Source organism: Solea senegalensis, linkage group LG4, assembly GCF_019176455.1.
Source record: "Solea senegalensis isolate Sse05_10M linkage group LG4, IFAPA_SoseM_1, whole genome shotgun sequence".
Taxonomy (NCBI): domain Eukaryota; kingdom Metazoa; phylum Chordata; class Actinopteri; order Pleuronectiformes; family Soleidae; genus Solea; species Solea senegalensis.
This window is the reverse complement of record NC_058024.1, coordinates 22,035,257-22,055,597: the sequence shown is the minus strand read 5'-3', so window position 1 is coordinate 22,055,597 and position 20,341 is coordinate 22,035,257. Positions and strand designations below refer to the sequence as shown.

At 40.8% G+C, this 20,341-nt stretch overlaps 1 protein-coding gene across 2 annotated transcripts in view; it reads right to left on the bottom strand.

Moving 5' to 3' along the window:
* megf6b (multiple EGF-like-domains 6b) overlaps positions 1 to 20,341 on the bottom strand; it is a 46,948-nt gene that overhangs the window by 19,541 nt on the left and 7,066 nt on the right. For both annotated transcript variants that reach the window (XM_044024682.1, XM_044024683.1), the window contains exon 5: positions 2,803 to 2,925. In XM_044024682.1, the coding sequence (XP_043880617.1) occupies positions 2,803 to 2,925 (123 nt within the window). The remainder of the gene's footprint in view (positions 1 to 2,802; positions 2,926 to 20,341) is intronic.

Below are 20,341 nucleotides of genomic sequence, written 5' to 3'. Positions count from 1 at the left end.
ACTATTGTGCCACAGTGTGTGCACGCGTGACAGCACATCATTCACGAGAACAAAGAACGTGTGCAAATGAAAGGATGGGTTGACATTTTTCTTTTGATATTGACATGTATAAAAAAAGAAATCCGCCACCAAAGGAATGCCAGAAGTCAAACACCGTGTTTTTTTAATCCAACATCTGAGAAAGGAATGAGCTTTGCAGTGAAAATCGTCTTTTCAGGAGCTGAGCACCGTGGTCTCTCATCTGCTGCCAACACATACGTTCAAACCCAGCAGCAGGATGGCAGCAGCACGATCAAGCCTCTAGTTCATGGTCACGATCGCGGGCCACAGAGACCTCTGCAACGTGCCGCGATGAGTTTCATTCACTATGACTGTTCCTCTTTATTAAAGCCTCTGTAACACACACCTGTCCTGTCACTACATCAAGCCGCACAGCTATGTCAGGTGTGCTGAACAGACTTGCAGACTCCACACACATTATTCATAAAATGCATATTTGTGCAGACGTCAACATTATGCGGACAACTGTGTGCCAGCTAGGAAAGCAGCTCAGCATGGAAGACAGACTGCAGGCCCTGAGCCATAACTGTAAAACTACTCACCGGATCAAGTATCAGAGAGATCACAACGAGTGGAGCAACGGTGAGATGTTTTTCTTATAGAAAATGACAGAAACTGCTGCTTTCAGGTTAACAAGCGCGTATTACACCTGTTGATCTTGGACAAAGTTTCTCTCCATTACGACAGGTGACAAATACGGGCAGACCATTACGCCCAGCCTCACGGCCGCGTTGGTCTGAGCTGTAAGGTAAACGTGGCGTGACGGCAAAAATGTTGACAGTGCTGTATGCCGCACGCAGCACGGCAGCAGTTGATGTTGGCCTCTTCTACTGAACGATCGCGCTTTGTATCAATGGTGCTCATTCATAACCAAACAAAAATCAAGATGATACATAAATACAGAGGAATTTAACCGGGATCTTTAGAGAAGGAAACTCTCCACAAGGGATTAAACTGCAAATGACTTTATTCTTACTAGACAAAAGATGTGTTTGTTCATATATTGTCGACGCCAGCAGAATCGGCATGTTAGCATACCACAGCAGATGTCTTTCATTGACAAAATACTGCACAATGCCAAGGACAGGATTCCCCCCAAGTACTGATGTGGTTGCGTGCAGTCGGACTCTCCTGAATCATTTACTCTTCACAGCTAAGTGAATGAATGATGTCTCTCATCCAGGCTAATTTGGGCTCTGCTCCACCATCCTCCCCGCTTCAGGTCTTCATAAAAGGAGGAAAGCGGATCAGTCTTTACAGGCGCCATACCGCACAAGCAGCACCACCTTCCGCCAATTACAGACAATTAGGACGTTGATGCTGCGGGTAGCTGTTCTCTTCCCATACACACTAGTAGCAGAGGGCAGATAGCTATGAAATCAGCGCTGTGACAACATCCCCATCAAGTCTCCTAATAACCATGACCTGAATCAGCAAACAGCCGTGCTGCCGGGGCACTCCGGCATCTCTCTTCTAGGCTTGGCCGATGTACAGAGGAATCATTATCCTGATGAAACCAACCTCTCACAAAGATTCCATAATCACAAACATCAAACTCTAAAGGAACAAAATGAAAGTTACTAATGGGAAAAATGTTGGAAAGAGGCTCAGGTTTGGTTTAGCACTGGTTCAGAGAGTTTGGTTTGGTAACTGCACTCTCTTCCACAGACGGCCGTACGAGTAATTCGAGCAGCATGAGCCAAGATTATTTCATCACCTTCAGTATACAAGATAAGTGATGTCGCACTATGGTTCACAAGAATTCAGAGTATCTGATTTTCATACTCGCTCAGTGCCGCACCAAAGTCATAAATTGCAAATACCAGGTTTTGTGAATATTGAGGACGGCCAGGACACAAACCCAGGACACAAACCCAGGACACAAACCCTGGACACAAACCCAGGACACAAACCCATAGGGGACCAAAGTGTTCAGAATACATTTACACGTGGAACATTTAAAAAAAAAAAAATACCTGGAGGTGGATTCAATGACCCAACACAAAAAGAGAGGAACGCTGAGTGTACAGTTTCATAATCAGACAATCATTAAATCTCCTCATACATAACTATAACTTTAAAAGGACACTGCATTGATAAGGTTTTGTACCAAAATAAATAAACATCTGCCATAAAGAAACATAAAGAGGCAATTTTTAAACCTGTAATGTGATGCAAGCTATACCACAATGCTTGTAAAAACGACAACAGGGGCCCAGCACTCAAGCTTCATCAATTTATGATTTAGGACAATCTCTCAGGTTTTCTGGCTCAAGTCTTTCAGTTGTTACAGGACCTTTGTGTTTCACTGTTTCATGATTGACAGCTAATGTTTAACTTCATTTTAACTTAAAATCCATCCATCCATCCATTTTCTACCGCTTTATCCTCCACGGGAGGGTCGCGGGGGTACTGTGTCCAATTTCCCCCATATTGCATGTTTTTGGACTGTGGGAGGAAGCCGGAGAACCTGGAGAAAACCCACGCTCACATGGGAGGGAGAACGAACTCCATGCAAAAAGGCCCTTGTTCCAACCAGGGCTTAACAGTTTTCAAGAGTGCTAACCACTACACCAACTGTGTGGCTCCCATGACCAATATTCATTTATTTTAATATATTATCTAAATGTATTCCATCTCATGGCATAAAATCGGAAACAGTCTGAAAAGTCTGCTTCCGTTAGAGAATATAAGAAATAATGATAAAAACTGATCAGAAACCCAACACGACCACATACTCACCCCGACATGTCTTGCCGTCCTCGTTCAGTATGTGTCCTGGAGGACACCTGCAGTAGAAGCTTCCGATGGTGTTACAGCAGAGAGCCTCGCAGCCACCGTTGGTCTCCTCACACTCGTTCACATCTGAAGGAAAGAGAGAGACAAGGTTTAGTTTACCGTTACTCACAGTGCAGCCAAAAACCGCCACAGAGAGGTCAAACACGTTTAAAATGCTTTATGTTTTGGTTAAAAGCAGCCACGGGATCCTTTTTTTTTACTTAGCAGAAACGAGTAAGAAAGGATGTATTGTTTTCAATGTCCAACTTTGGAAAGTATGGAAAATGTTCAAGTGCCTGGCAATTTATGACAATTACTGCAGGAAACAGTCTGTGCTGTTTCCATCCTTAAACCTTTCTTTCCTCAGTAGCAGCTTCAGGCAAGATGAAAGTGGGGAAAAATGCACTTTATATCCAAAAAGGACAAGAAAAAAAATAAATCAAGTGATAAATTGAACGGGACAATGGGAAACATCCAGCAGTAACACGTTGTCCTCACTGCTTCTCACTTTTAAAACTTACTCCAACATAAAACAGGGAATTGCGTTTGTCTGTCAGGCAGAATTTCCAAAACACAGTTTTTTGTTGTTGTACTTTTTCCATCTCATGTCCATCAGCTGCCAAAAACTGTCATCAGCAGAACCAGATAGAATCTTTCCCTTTCAGCTCCCAAACTACACATAATGACTCGGGTCAGATACAGATGCTGACAGTTCAGCAAATACCATAATTTGAGCTATTAATGTAAAGAATGAAAGGAATAGTGTTCAGTTTTATGCTGATTTTTCAGGACAAAGCTGCTCAGTGCCTCCACTGATGTTACATTTCGCTCATATGGGCAGAGATCACGCTCACAGTGGGGTTTCAAACTTGATGACACTGGGCCGGCTTCACTTCGCCGTGCCAGTGGAAGGAATATTGGCCTTGAAACTGGAAGCCATGGAGGAAATTAGGAGGGAGCATTCACTTAGCATTAATCAAGCTTAAAAATGTTCTCCATGTCTATAAAGAAAAGAGAGTCAGTGTACAGAGGGAGGAGGATGAGTGCAAAGAAAATGTTTCGCCCTCTAGCTAAAGGTTGGTACATTGCGATGCCAGCAGTTAATCAGCCAATTAAATGATTTCCCCTTTAGTTTACAACATCTGGAAATGTTCACACCAAACACACTGCATTCTTTCTATTCCCAAATGTAAACTGTCATAAAACCTTAACTGGATGCAGCATGTAATATTATTGTATACGTCACGGATACATTTATTTATACTTTTAAAAGATCTTTCCTACCAGGTTAATTATGTCAACATGTCTAAGCAGGACTAAATGAACTGCAGCTGAGGATATTTTGGTCGTGGCATCACAAGAGTTTGATTTCACGAGTCTGGGGATTGAGAGAGAGAGAGAGACATCGGGTTTAAAGGAAAGCTACACAGAGGGATGGTCAGCGAACAGGGTGCAAAATGAAGTCAAGGCCAGAATTGAAAGCCCTGAGGGATCCTGAGGTGAGATCTGCAGGATGTGAGTGTTTGTGTGGAGTCTGTGTGTGTGTGTGTACGTGAGCATGTCTGTCTCCCCCCTGAGGCCACACACCTGTGTGTCAACCACAGAAGGTCTGACGAGGGTCAGTATCAAGCTCATCACTCTTGAAGTCTTTCTGCCCAATCAGTGAGCAGGAATGTCGACGTGCTCAGGGTCAGGGATGAGAATATGAAACATGGAATCTGATCTTCGACATGTCATTTTTCTTTTAGGAGTTTCTCTTCATTCGACTGTCGGCTACAGTGTCCACATGAGTGCGTTTAAGAATAAACTCTTTGTGGGAAACTGTGTCTTGTGCTTTAAGGATGTTTGTTTTATATTGGCATCATAAATGTCATTTTCTTTTACAATGATGAGCAGTTGAAACTTCTGCCCCCGTAAAAAAAAGAAAGAGACAAAGCAGATCATTGATCATGTGTGACTGAGACACATGGAAAGACGACTTTTCTCCATTCACTGTCTCCACTACCATAAACTTATTCCCTAACAGTGACATTCCAAGCCACAAACGTTTCCCCGAGTGTTAAACTCAATGACCTCTGAGGATAAGCGTGAGTCTGGGGGCTGGAGCAGAGGGCTACACCCTCACCTGACTGCAGGGGGCAACGGAGAGATCAGTTTACCATACCACTGTTTAATCTCCAGCAGGGTGATGACATACAACTACGGCATCAAACAAGACTTGTACTCTCCTTAAAAAGGAGGAGTGCTTTAAGATTGACCGCTTCACATCAACATCAACATCACCAAGGCTTCTTCTCTCTGACCTGAGACCTGAGCTTCTGGGGGGTTGGTTTAGTGTGCATGTTTTCCATAAACAGATCAGATGCCTGAAACAAGATGTGAGTCTGCAGCTCAGGTCAGTGTGTCGAAGGCCAAGGGTCAGGGTTAACTGGCGCAGGGGAGTGCTGCGTGGAACCGTGTCACCATGTGGTGGACATTCATGTGCAGCATATTTTTGGAAGAGGAATCCTGTCGAGACCATGGCGAATAAAGAAAGCCAGAAGAAAAACTCAAAGCATAGAGGAAAACCAGCCAGACTCTGTTCACATGGTAAACAAAATCAGTGAGTGCAAGTATTTCTTTGCAAAAATGTAATTGTACTATTCCAAATAAAAGAATTACAACCAACAAATACAAAACATACTGTTATATGGGAGAACCTGAAAACAATTACTCTGAAAAGAATTTTTTTTTGCTTGATATGATTCTAGTAGTTTCAGCCTTACAGTATAATAATTGTGTTGACTGCAAGAGAAGGGTTGAATCATCCTTCTATCATTTTGGAGGCTGTAGTTAGCAGTGTTGTATTTAATTGGAGTATATTGGGGGTTTAATAGCAGAGGTGAGCCACGCTGCCTGAAACCAGGAGCACAGATACTTCAAACTAAGACTGTTTTTATTGTAGAAACTGTCAAGGTCATTGAGCACTTATTAAAAACAACATCTGTCCGGATCAAAGTTGCTTACAACATCAGGAAAACGATTTTAGGGGGAAACAGAGAAAGTGTTTTGAATATTCTGTCACCCTGCTGAACTGTTTTTGTACATTATCCATCCACACATATCTTGAGTGTCATGCAGGGGAGCAGGAGTCAGTTCTAGGTGACACTGGGTAAGAGGCAGGGTCTATCATAGGGCCATCATACGGAGACATTCAACGACCATTCACACTCACAATTTAGAGCATATTTCTCATCAGCATGTCTTTAAACTGTGGAAGAAAGCTGGAGTACACCAAAAAACCCATGTGGACACAGAGAGAACATCACAAAGAGTGAAGGGTTAGCAGACTGCTCGGCTTAAAAACATGGCTGTGAAACGTGAATTATTTCTCAGCAGTGCACAAACTGTTCCAAAGCAATCATGTGAGGCATGGAAAATAAAAAAAAAAAAACCTTTTGATTGTGCGTTTCTGCAAGTTCAGCTGCAGCAAAGCTCTGGGTTTACATTCCTCTCCTGTGTTGTGTGACCTCCTGTGATAAGGATGACGGCCACTGCTCTCAGGAGGACGGTGCTGATGTTTCAGCAGACTACGCGCGGCTACGACCGGGGCCAATGAAAACCACCAGACCTCTGATGTTATCTCGGGAGTCATGGGCCGGAAAATTGCAGGACTCATCGAGGATCAGGAGGGGAGAGCGCCGAAGATAGCAGGAACTTGTTTCCTTTTCAGAGCCCTGGTCTAAAAGCGCGGTGGTGTAATGATGTGCTCTGCTGGCCCTTCATTCCTAATATCATTCCCCGCTGTCCTCACAGCTGCTTTCATTTACCAGGTGCTATGAAGACGGGGACTGGCTGGAGGCTTCGTTCAAATGATGACTCAGGAGAGGATCTCTCGCTCTAACCTGTCCTGCACATGTGGGCGAAACACAGACAGCAACACCTTGTCTGACTAACAAACTGATCATCTATGAACTGGAACTGACAATTTACTTCACAGGAAAACTCACAATCACCTTTGACTTCCAGTGTAAACCACAGTGACAATGTTTATTGTAGAAGACGCACATTTGCTTTGTTCTGCCCAGTAGACAGAAAGGCAAGTGAAATGGTTAAAGTGAAATATGCTCACTAAAGCTCACCAAAGTCATTTTATGGAGTCTCTAACTCATCGTGGGATTCAGTGGTTATTTACCTCCTGGAGTCGGATATCGTGAGGATCACAGATCTATTTTTTTTTAAAACGTTTTATCCAAGCTTCACCTCTGTAAGAGCAAGTACTTTCCAGTGTGTCCTTTAATGCTTGTTTTTCTGCCAGACTGCTGTATCTGTGCTGTGTACACGTAAAACTACAAAGGCAACCGCGAGCAGAGATCGTATAAGGTCAAATCAAAGGAGTTCCACAATGAAAATGTCATTGTGATTAGTAAAATCAATCAAATGTGTACTTTTCTCAAGAGCCAAAGTCTTTGATTAGAAAGAAGGAGCGGTGCAACGAAACAAATCAGTCAGTCATTATCGATGCAGGACATAAGAAAACACTGAAACAAAACTTAAAACTGCATCTTTCTATTTCTTTTTTCTCCCTTTATAAGGTAATAGTTTAAGCTCAACATTGCCCCCTGCTGTTAAACTGCCTACTGCGTCAATGACAGCCCAGATTTGCAGATGTATGTTTTTGAAATGAATAGTTTTATATTCATAACGTGAGTAAAACACCATAGTGAAAGTAGCAACACCCTGCTGCTCACCCTGGTTCACCACACGGACTTTAACCACAAAACTGTGTATGCTGTATTAAGCATTTGATCATTTCTAGTTCTATTTGATGCATTCAAAAGTGCCAGTTTTGGGAAGGAGTTTCTCTCTGCATCCCAGTAATTGTGGCGAGTGTGGCAGCAGAGTTCTTCTTAAATTCAAACGTGGCATGGCTTTCACTGAAATTAGTGAGGAGAAAAAAAACTGTACTTTTAATGACCGAGGATGGAGCCACGGTCAGACTTTTACGACGTGTATCCACTGATGTTTAAAATGTCTGTGCCTCACTTTACAAACCTCGAGTGAGTCCAGGAAGTCATTAACAATCTGGCTCAAGGTGGAGTACAAGGAGTAAAGGGTGTTACAGTAAAGGCAATAAAAATGTCCATTTAAAAACATAAATAAATAAAAAAAAAGCTCTTAAAAGACACAGACTGCTAGACAGTAACTGCATATTGCATCAGTGAATTTAATGTAAAGAAAATCCTCTTATCGAGCCATAACAGCACAAGATTTTACTAATCAACGACAAAGTAACTTCTTTTTTGGTCTTACATTATAATAAAGTGAATATTCAGAGGTGTGTTTGACATACAATGCACTTAATTATTACCAATTAAGGGTTATCACAGTAAATATTTTTTTTATATCAGTCTGTAACAATAACCATCTCAATAAAGGTGATATAATTAAATGAATTACTTTATCGTGGTTTTAAACAGAAAATTACAAATTAACAAAACAAATTCACATATCTGAGATAAAAATTCAAACCAATATTGTGTTATACCTCAATGTGTGTTTGCACAACACATGAACAGTATATTGATATCGTGAACCTTTTTGATATTGTTGTTAAAGACATTCTCACTGCAATTCTTATTACTGAATTATTGCACAGCCCTAATAGTAATAACTTTTTTTCTCCACTTTTGTTTACTGATCAAGCAAAAAAAGTCTTAGTGTAGTTTTAGTGTTAGAAATACAGCAGAAGTGATCGCTGCTTCTCGTCAGTTCTGTTTTTCTCACATGAAAACTAAAAAGGAACTAAACTCAACATTTACTGCTTATTTGCCTGTTTGAACAGCTGCAGTTTGACGTTTTTCAGCTCTTCTCCCCAAGGTGAGTGTTAACCACACACAAAAACAACAACAGACACACAACAGAATGTGCTGAGGAAAAAAAGCAAGCTGACTGACTGACTCTGCGTAAAATATTAAAATATATTAAAACTTTGTGGTGCAAGTACAACTTATTACCCCGATAACCAAGCCTTTAATTTGTATTATGTGCATATTTGGCCACCGGGGAATTGAGCGTGACATCAAAGACTCACTACTGTGAGTTTGTTTAGTATAATATTCTGCTCCACTGAGCCGTGAAGGCCTCTAATCTTTGTTTTGATGATCAATTTCAGGGAAGTTTAGAAGTGCGTGTGTATACATGAGGTACTCATGCATGTTTATAAGTACAGAGGGGGGGCTACATGCCCCGCCCTCCTACAGATCATGGCAACTACCAAGTCAAATCACATCAGTAATGACCAGAATTGCAGTTGCAAACAAAAGTATTGTTGATAGAGACAATCCTGCATCGTTTTGACGGTGTTGTCACATGATGTGATGGAGAATACGTCTTCAGAAGCCTTCAGAAGCATGTGTATATAATGCTCTGTGACTCCTCTCACCCATTTTTACTGTCAGTATAAGTTATAGACTGCAAAAAAAAAGTAGGTCAGCTGTTTGTATCCAGAACTATATATGGTCTATGTAAATGAATGGGAGGAACAAATACCCTGTGGGCCTGGGGGGCTGCCCTTTGACCTGTTGCGTGTGCTCTATGTGCAGTACCTGTTAGGACCCGTCTTTGACCCGGGAGTTTTGAGCGCCGAGGAAAACACATGGGGGCCGCGCAGGAATCCAAAAATGACTTGTTGTGGTTTTGAGGCCGCCTTGCTCTAAAAAAATGAAAATAAAAATGTGCTGCAGTGGTTTGCACAGGGCAGACGGAAAGTTGCCAGAGGCCGTTTATCTACAGGGTGAAGGGTGACAGATACATGACAGTTTGTCATGCTCGCGGTGTACAGGTGGGATAAACACGGAGGCTCTGATTTCTGCTTCACATGCTCGAATGTGACAGTACATAGTTTTATAGTTGTTCAAAGACACAGCACTCTTTAGCCCCCAGGTGATGTTCAGAGGCAACGGGCGCACGAGTTCTAGCAGCACCAAAATCAAGCGACAGGGTAATATAGTGCAGTAAATGATGGGATGAACAATTTAAGACACTGGAGGAAAATCACTGTGTAGTGATGGAGCTTGATAAGCTAATTAGATAAGATAAGACCCTCACCCTGCACATCACCTGGTCCATCTGCTGCCCTCAGGAAGAAGATACAGGTCCATCCAGGCCACAATCTGCAGACTGAGCCACAGCTTGTACCCCCCAGCAGTGAGGTTGCTTAATACGAACTTTACCCCGCTCTCTCACATCAAAATATATTAAGTATTATTAAGATCACTGGTTTATCGCCTCTCTGACTTGAAACACTTAAACAAAACAAAGTGCAGTGATCCCTTGTTAGTTCTACAAATCCTTGTGGGAGGAATAACTTTACCAGTATAAATCCATCATAAAAGTCTAAAGCAGTAATTTACAAAGACATTAAGAAAAAAAAAAAAAAGGGTTCATTAAAGAATGTATCATGTGATCCTGCTATGGAGTCACAATTTAACACACAAACTTAATTGATTGTGGAGTCAATTAAGGTTGTGCACTTAAGGTACACTTATGCACTCGTGTTTCTCCTTGTTGTCAGTTAGTTATTGTTACAATTGCTTTGACTATTTGATTTATATCGTACAATAAAAACGCTGGGTTGGTTTTCTCTGAGTTGTATTCTGTGTTGCTGCCTGGAGTTCCATCAAAGCAGAGCTGTTTCTGCCAACGTCTGACTGAAATACAAGTTAAATGTGTCAGTGAAGCAGGCCAAGATGAAGAAGACGGGGCTAAAACAGCAGTAAAACTCTTATTTGTACTTTGATTTCAGAAAATGTGAAAGTCGATTGAACCTGTCTTATTACATTTACTTTTGATAAACATCTGCCTTCCACACTTCACTAAACACCAGTCAGACTCTGGCTGAGCAGGAAAAGGAAAACTCTCTAGTTCCCATGTGGAGATAATGTAAAACAGATAATGTTATAAATGGAGAAAAAGCAGAGATTTGAGGTGAACACCATGACCTGATAAAGAGGTAAAAGTGCTGACTTAGTCAAATTAGAAGATATGCAGTTTTTTTTTATGTACTAAAAGGTAGCAAAGATAACGGGAATCAGGGAGCCACGGGCAAATCAAGGAATCAGTCTACACTACTTATTCCTCTAATTGTATTTTGCAAACTCTTGTCAGTGCCAATTTGCACTAATTAGATGCCCTCGCCCCAGCCTGACCGGCAGCAACCTTTCATCAGGCATGTTGTAAAGAGCCTAATGAGACGGGGTTGGAGCACAGTCTCGGCACAATTACGGGAGATTAGGGTGCTGGGCAGGATGCATTGGCAGGTACGCGGGCAAGGATGTAACCCCACCCCTCTGAGTGCGACACACTCCCTCTCATTAGAGATGCCTTTCCTCACTTCACACACACAGGGTTCCTCTTTCTCTCCCTGTGGCAAAAAACGGCTGGCTGACTTTTACCAGTCATGCTTCAAGTTACACGACAGTAGCTCCACAAGTTAAGATTGTATGTTTTTGACTGTATTTTGCTACATTTATAAAGGGTTGCCTTCAATTAAAAACAATTATTGTGAGATTTGTGTTTCCTTTTTGCACGACACAAGAACCCCAACCTTGTTAAAAAAAAGTAACTCCTACTACTAATTTAAACAAGCTACTTTTTTACTTTAACTTGAGTACAGACTTTTACTTGTACTTAAGTACTTTTAGTAGAATATTTTAGTATTCTTTCCACCTCTGAATATAATTGAATAAAATGTTTTCCATCAAACAAATGTGTATTGACTGCTGCCAACATAAAACAGCTTTTAACTGAATGTGTATTGGTAAGGACTGTTGAAATACTGGTGTGCATTTTATTCAGCTTGTGTATTGACATAATGATCAGTCAATCATTTTTAATAATACATTATAAAAAAAATCTTTAGTTACAGCTTTATAAGAAGTAAATTTCCACAAATTTTGAAAGAGGATTTGCTGAAACACCACCAGTTCCTTACATCTCCACGGACTTATTTCAGCTGCTGTAGAGGTCACACTACCTGACTGCTGACAAAACTCAAAACTCTAATAAATAAAGACACTTTTAAACTTGCTGAGATGAAGAGCAAGCAAACATCTCCTGCTGACCACCTGTTCTTAAATGAACGCTCATCACAAAAGTTTAACCTTCTGTTTGAGTTCTTTGTAGGTCAGAAAACTGAGACGTCGTAATTTTCTCCAAATAAAAGAGCAGACTTCAGCCTGTTCACAGCCATTTTAACTGAAGCACGTTAAACCCATTAGAGGGAGGGAACAGGCAAACTCAAAGAATGATTTAAACCGCTTGTGATCTTTCTAGACATTTACTATCACAATATCAGCCATTCGACCTTTACCTTCTCTCGCAAGCAACAACAACATTTTGAGCAGATAAACATGGTAATCGTTACTGACAGGTTGTATAACCTAATGTTGTGGTGCCCAACACTCTTTGACCTCTCGGTGGACGAGTGACGATCTGCTGCAGCTGGCAACCTTCACAATTTTTACAATCCCACCACTTCCACGTCTCTCGTGTTCAAATTTAGCTCAGGGTAAGAGAACAAAACGGAGGGTAAAGGTGAATTATGGGTGAGGGTGCAAGTCTTTGAACCAACACAACACTTTCCAATGCTTAATGTACAACATGAGACAACAAGAAAAACGTGAAGCCTGATATTCCAGGAATCCTTAGCTAAGATGAAGCTGCCAAAGGTATTTTCTTCAAATAGTAAAGACCATGGTAATATACCTGTCAATCTCTCTCTCACACACACACGACTGATGTAGAGCATCATTCCATCCAAGACTTAATGAAAAATTGATATCAAATACACTGTGTTTCATGTGGTGAATTGTCTTAAGTGGTCAATGACAATGCGTTACTTTTTCAGATGTTTGTCAGACTATCTATCCAACTTCCTCACAGTCACCAGCCACATTGTTGAATTATGAAGAAAATGGATCATGTACTACATCAGGGGTGTCAAACGCACAGCCCGTGGGCCAGAACCGGCCCGCCAGAAGTTCCAATCGGGCCCACAAGATGAATTTGTGTAAACTGCTGTTGTAAGAATGCTGTGGCCCCTTTAAGAGCCGAGCAAGTGTACATACAGGGAGAGACAGAGAGTGAGCGCTGTGTGTGTGTGTGTGTGTGAAGAGAGAGAAGCCAGCATACGGGCAGAGTTAGAATTAGTCACTATGAAGTGGAGTAAAGAATGTGTTGTGTTCTAAGTCTGTTGAGAGAAATAAACACTCAGTCTGCCCTGTCTATCTGTAGATGTAAGGGTGTTATCCTGGAGCCACAGCTCCAGCCCTAGAGGTCATGTCTCCCCTGCGCTTCCCTGACCACTCTCCAGAAGCAGAGCAGGAAAGTTAACACTACATTGAAGATAATAATTACAATGATGTAGTTATACATACAGTCATTCCTAATTTGTCCCAGAGGAACACATCTATATAGGAATACTACATAGATGTGTAGATCTTTATATGTTCTTATCATATGTAAAATACTAGAATTTTTACGTCCAGATACCTGTGACTAAATGTTTCGTACCTTTGTAGATCCACTGTGATCTGTAAGATGTAATGCACATATGTAAATGGTAAACTTCAGCATAACATTCTTGTTGTTAATAGGTTATTATGCTATTATTTCACTCGTCCGGCCCACTTGAGATCAGACTGCTCTGTATGTGGCTCCTGACTTACAATGAGATTGACGAGCCTGTACTACATCAATGATGAGGGTAAAAAGAGACTGTTCTGTCATGATGATGGCTGCATGCATGTGTCTTTCATTTGGGGGCACTTCCTCATATAAGTGCTTAGCAAGCTCAGCGTGAAGGTTTCTCATGTGTGTGACTTTCAGGGATTTTTTGTTTTCTTATAATGGGGAGTTTCGCACAACCTCTCATATTCTGCAGATACACAACAAAGGAAAAGGGTCACATAAATAAACAAAAGGGCTTGTTCACAAATCACCTGACAGTCAAACTTGCACTCTTGCACAGGATGAGAAGCATGTGTGAAACGGTTTCACCATATGGTAAAAAGATGTTCTTTATTGACCCTGTGTGGACCTGCATCCCCTAAAAACATGACAGATGCCTGCTGCTCTCCCCCGTCAACGTCAGCTTCTACAAGAACTGATGAACACCAGCGATATTAAATATAGCATCCCTGCTGTTCATGATCAACGCGTCCAGCCACAGCCTGTTCTCTGCATGTTCATGTTCAGTCAGGGTCCATATGCTGCTTTGACATCTAACCTTTCTGCTCAAAGTAATCGCAGCACAGAAGGAGACAACGTTCACATACATGAGCATAAATTAAATCATAAAAACTAAACATATACACATATATACACACATATGAATATGTGTATGTATATATATATATACATATATATACACATATATACACACATATACATACATATACACAGTATATACATAGTTATATAGTAATTCAAACATGTCAAAAAATCAGGCCCACATGATTAAACTGGAATTTGACATCTGCATAAAAAGCCGCCCACATTTTTGGACAAATGTAGCCTTGATGTGGTACATTGGTCATCTTATCTTAATATGCATGATACACATCATGAAGAGTTATCAGAATTCAACACATGTGAACCAGTTACGGTGGTGGAAAAAGGGCAGGTTACAACAGGCTGCCGGACTGACAAGTCTAAAGAAAGACCAAGGCTGAACTTAAATTGCAGTGTGGGACAGCTATTAGAGGAGGAACAGAGGTGCTGCAGAGACAAACATCTAAAATCCCTCGCTCACCGTCTACAGCTGTCCACGCAAACTCACCTCCGTGTTAACAGAAACTGAACCTCGTACTTTTCAGGCACATGAAAAAAGATGATTTCACTGATTTACCCACACCTTTAATTTCCTTTTTCACATCACACTGTAGGAAGTTATGCAAGACATTTAAAGCTTCAACCCGACGACCCTCCCTGAGTCAAGTCTGTGTATATCAACAGTTGTAAAACTCAACAAGTGTCCTTTAACAAGCCAGTGAATTCTCCCAATAGCTCAGGGGTTGTTGTTCTGACCTTGAAACCATGCTAACAAGCACTGACTTAACGATAAGAGCCCTGAGAGAGAACTATTTGGTCTCGTCCCTTCATAGTGAAAATATTAGGAGGTAAAAGTACATTGAGATTGTGTAAATAAAGGAATAGCAATTGTAGAGGATGTTAATTTTAACTATGTTATTACAGTTATGCCTTGTATTTTCTAACCTGAGCATACAGTTTATAAATTGCAGAGGTGGGACAAAAAAATGGAATATTTACATTTTCTTAAACATTGAAGTGCGCGAAACATGGCATTTTTTAGCCAAATATTTGAAATGCCTTTCCATGGTTTAATGTAGGCCTAATGTCAGTATTCTTTACATTTTAGGTTCTGTTTTTTGGAAACAATTCAGTTGTATGGGACCATAAAGCAGTCCCTTACATTATGTATAATACAGTTACTGATAAAACTCTGTGTTTTTTTACATATTTAAAAGGTGGAATATCTGGGAAATCATCATCTATATTCATACGACTCGACTTATAACTTGCTTCATTTAAAACAGGGACTTGACATTTGGACCTGCTTGAGACTTGAAGGTTAAGACTTGAGATTTGTTTATGACTCATTCCCATCTCTGTGAAATTGTATATAAAATAGCTACTGATGTGCAAAAAAGTCATATTGTAATAGTACAGTATTTGAACTGTACAGACACATAGTAGAATAATTGGTAACAGTTAAAACAGTAAGTGCATCAAACCTGCACAGATGTAAAACATTTGTTTCTACTATTTTCTGTAAATATACAGCAACATTAGTGATGTTATTTGTTCCGCGTCACACATCCCTGTGCACCACTAGAATGTGGAGGTTTCACATCGTGCTCCAACAGGCTCAGAGAAATAAGTCTGGTCTTATTACTTAGACAATAGTCAAGAGAAAAAAACAATGGAAGATATTCACAGCTTTCTTCTTTGGCTTCCACTATGGATGAGTCAGGTAAAAAAAATGTCTGTGTCAAAGTTTAAAACTTAAAGTCATAAATAAATTAAAATCTATTAAAGGTATGTTGTCGTAAAGTGCACGTACAATTTTCAGTTATAGCTCAAAGCAAGTTTTCGGGAGGTTGCGGTGACTTTGACTTTTGACCACAAAGATCTCATCAGTTCATCTCCAGACCCGAGTGAATATTTGTCTGAGTTGTCATGGAATTCCTTCCAGCCATTTCTGATATAGAACATTTTACGAGAATGTGATGGATGCAAAAGTAACATTGACCTTGACCTTTGTCCACTAAAATCTGATCACTTGACTCCTGGCGAACACTTAAGGCACATAGTGTTCACTAGAACAGAATGGCCGGAGGGAGGGATTGGACAAATTTAAAAACAAACTGCCCGCGGCCATGGCTGATGCTTGTGCAGAGGCAAAGAACATGCCGGCTCTCCTGGCATTACAACTCCACAACAAACCCAACATATGAGTTTATGGGATGGATTACTGTTAAAGACGAAGTAAAACAGTAAAATCAGTAAAACAATTCATAGTTTGGGGTCCTGACATTATGTTAGACGTATGTGAGTAAGGAATATAAAAGGTACACACTGCTACAATAGATTTATCTTTGGTATCACTGCTCCTGGTATTTGTATTAAATAGCTCGTAATTACCGCACAATCCATCAGTTTTATGTTTCTAATATAACGTTGACCTCGGAACAGAAAGATGACGCAGCTTTGAGATATTTAAAGGTTTCTTGAACTAAGACATGTTTCGTTTCATGTTACAAAGAGCGTCTGCGTGCCTTTCTCTTCCCCTTGTCTGTTTGTCTGCGGCTTAGCCCAGATGTCAGCTGGTATGAAGACATCTGCCCTGCCAGAGGTCTAAAAGCCTGGGAGGCTGCTCATCCCAGAGGATACCACTAGTCTGCTGACGACAGGCGGGATTACCAAATACATCAGACGACGCAGGAGTTTTAAAAAAGGACTTTTTGAAACAGGTACTGTGGGTAAGACAATGAAAGAAAACATTAAATATAAGTTAAGTATCATTACATGTGTTTAAGGATGCACCTGCTTCATGACTTGACACCAAACAAGGGTCATCAAGTTTTGATTCAAATGTTACTACATGACATTTTATTTCAACTGAGCCACAACCGAGTGACAAAAGCTTTGAAAACATTTACAGTTTGGTTAAAAAATGCAAAAAGGTTTCCCGTATCTATCCACTGAATCAGATCTCCTCCAAAGTTCAACCAGTTCTACCTCAGGCCATGTTCCACCCCTCCACAAAATGCCATGATTTGGCATAATGAGTAATACTACTCGTGGACAGACAGAAAAACATAAAACAAAAAAGTCTTTAGTGGACGTACCAAACTTTGACAAAACCACAACATGAGAATAAAAAGAGAAAGTTACAATACTTCGTTGAATACCTGATGTCATCAAATCCAATCCACTGTCATCAGAACAATCATTTACACCAGTTTGCAGTGACTTATCCTAAGAGGTCTCTATTAGTCATGTCAAGTCATAATGTCTGATATGGCAGTAGTCGTTGACTGTTTTTGAAAGGACTAGAGGATAGCATCCTCCAGGCATCAGCTCTTACTTTAACACATGGATTTACACCACAACAAAAAAAAGAAAGAAGGAATTACAGTCTGATAAATGACACAGTGCCACAGAACAGAAAAACAGATGATAGACTCATACAACTATTGCAAACAGGGCCTTTAATTGCCCCCCTTTAAATGACATAAACATGCACACACACACACACCAATCTCCGTACACAAACATGGACAAACCACATCAAAAGCCCTTAAGTGTATATCGTCACACGCTACAGCAGAGGAATGTGGCTGAGGAGTGTCTGCATCGATTTAACGATGAGTGAATGTTTGAGGGAAGCGCGGCTTCTCTCTCCACTGTGGCTTCAGCGTCTACGTTGACTCGAGCAGTGACTGACAGCGGTGTGAAGCATGTGCACCACAGCCGCAGCAGCTGAATTATAACATCGGCGTGCTCTCTTCGAAACCACTAGGATTATTTATACAGGCCTCAAGAAAGTGACAGCACTACAAGGAAACTGTACATGGTCCGACCACCAGAGAGTTCTCCATTAAGTCTAAATATATCAGAGCCATCACTCAAAGAACTGATCTTTCACCAATGATCTAATTTGTACTCAGCCTGCAGCTAGTCCCTTTGTCCTCAGGACTCTTGAGTCTCATGTGACCTGCATTTAGCCCACGATGGACCGTAAAAAAGGGGGACAGCTGTGAGAGTATTCCTGCCTCCGTCTGACTCCCATCACTCGCAGCCCCACAGCCTGCAACCTGCAGCCCATTCAGAGCCCAACACAGGGCAATATAAGTGCCACAGTGTTTACGGACTAATAGCCTCAAATAGGGGGAGGGTCAGGGCGCGGGGACCTGCAGCTTAGCTAACCACCAGTATTGGCCTTACGTGCGTATTGTTGACACTTATCATTCACAATACAGAACAATGCTGGCAGATGTCACTGGTAAGGGGGATAAGCTGATGTCTGCACTGATATCACACGAAGAAATAAAAAAAAGCAGATGGAGATTTACTGTGATGAGATACAGATACACAGATTGTTTAATCATTATTTATTAGATTTATTATCATCAGCATAATTATTATGAAATAGCAGCAGAATGCAGATGTAACCAGTCAACCACTAGCAGCCATTTCCTCCTCCACAAAAAAGAAGATTTCCTTCAAGTCTGTCTGATTCTTTCTTTCAAAGAGACTCCATTTCTTGCACAATATTTTCAAAGCCCGGATGCTAATGATAATGTGGTGCAGATGTGACAATAGATTAAGTATTTCCTTATTTGTGAAGCCCAATCTAAAATACAAATTCACAAAATGCTCCGTTTTCCTCATCTTGACAGCTGATCATCGGAGATTTTGGTTTAATAATAATTTACGACTTTATTCTCGGAAAGAAAATCCTCCGTTTGGCCCCAATAGAGAGACTGAGGTAAAAACAGTAAACACCATGATGTCCTCACTGGTTGTGGTGCTGCTCTTGGTGGTGGTGGTGTTATTTTCCAGCACATTCATGATGTAATAAGAATTCATTTACAAGAAAGAAAATACACCACAGGGCTGACCAAAATCTGGCTATGAGAATGGTGTTAATCCCCCTTTTTTTAGGAGCTTCACATGGGTTCAAAAATAAACGTGAAAGAATGTTGGGGGGGGCAATGTATACATTAAAGCCAACATTAATATTTGAAGTATGAAGGACTGTGATGCTCCCAGTGATGCCAAAAATCTTTTAAGATTCTGTTTCACATATTGACGTTGTGCCAGATCCCCTACTGTACATACTGAAAACACAACAGGCATCAGACAGTGCTTTTATATGCATTCTTTAGGTGACGTTCTGAAAACATGAGAACATAAATACAAGTACTGAAATGTGGAAACGGGGTGAGAAAATGTGTATTTTTTTTTAAAGCCAAAACTACAAGGAGGATACATGACATTTGATTTATAGACTGATGAAAATACAATACATGTTTTTGTCACTGTTACTGTTCTGGCAATTTGGAGACAAAAGCCAGAATCCTTTAAGTAATTTAAAAAGTAAAACAAAAAAATAATGTTTCTCAATGACCAGGACAGAGTGAAGGATGAGTAAGTTTGTAATCCCCTCATGTGTACTCACTGTACATGAGTGGTGAAGCTTCTCAGTTGGTTCCCCACACTGCACATCATTATATGTCAGGAAAAAATGCAGCACTGCCCTGCAGTGACTGATGAACTGCTACTGTTCAGACCATGGATCGCACACTACATCAAAGCACTCCGATACTCGTCATTTACTCATGAAAACCGAGGATTCGAACCCCATCCGTCACTGCCAAGTCTAAAAACGTTAACTTATATATGCAGAATTTTTAAGTGAAGCTACACCATGTTTTTGTTTTTGCAGCAGTGATCAACAAAACAGGTTCAACAGATGGTTTACGTGTTCTCAATGACCTTCATTTGCCCCATCTTGTCCTGCTTATCGAGGCACCCAGTGGCCCTAAGCTGTGCTCAGCAGCACCTCATTTAGCATGTGTGCTCATTGATCCTCTGTCCTTATGACTAAATCTTTCATTCAAGCATGAAGTGACCGGGCGTAAGCCAGTCAGTGTGAAGTCTGGTCAGACCAGTGTTAACAAAATAAATCCTAGATTTTCACTTGTCTCAACATAATTGTCTGTGTTGTCCCGTGGGGCCTAACATGAAGGACAGATGGAGGATTCTGGTGAAAAAGAGGAATTTCCTGTCATGTGGAGTTATCAGGAAAAACAACAGTCCTCCACTGTTTTACTTTAACAGCTCAAATTTGACAATGGAGTTGCTGATTAAATAGTTGGGCTGCTGGTTTAAGAAAAAAAAAAAAAGCCACATTCTGATGTGAGGAGATTCC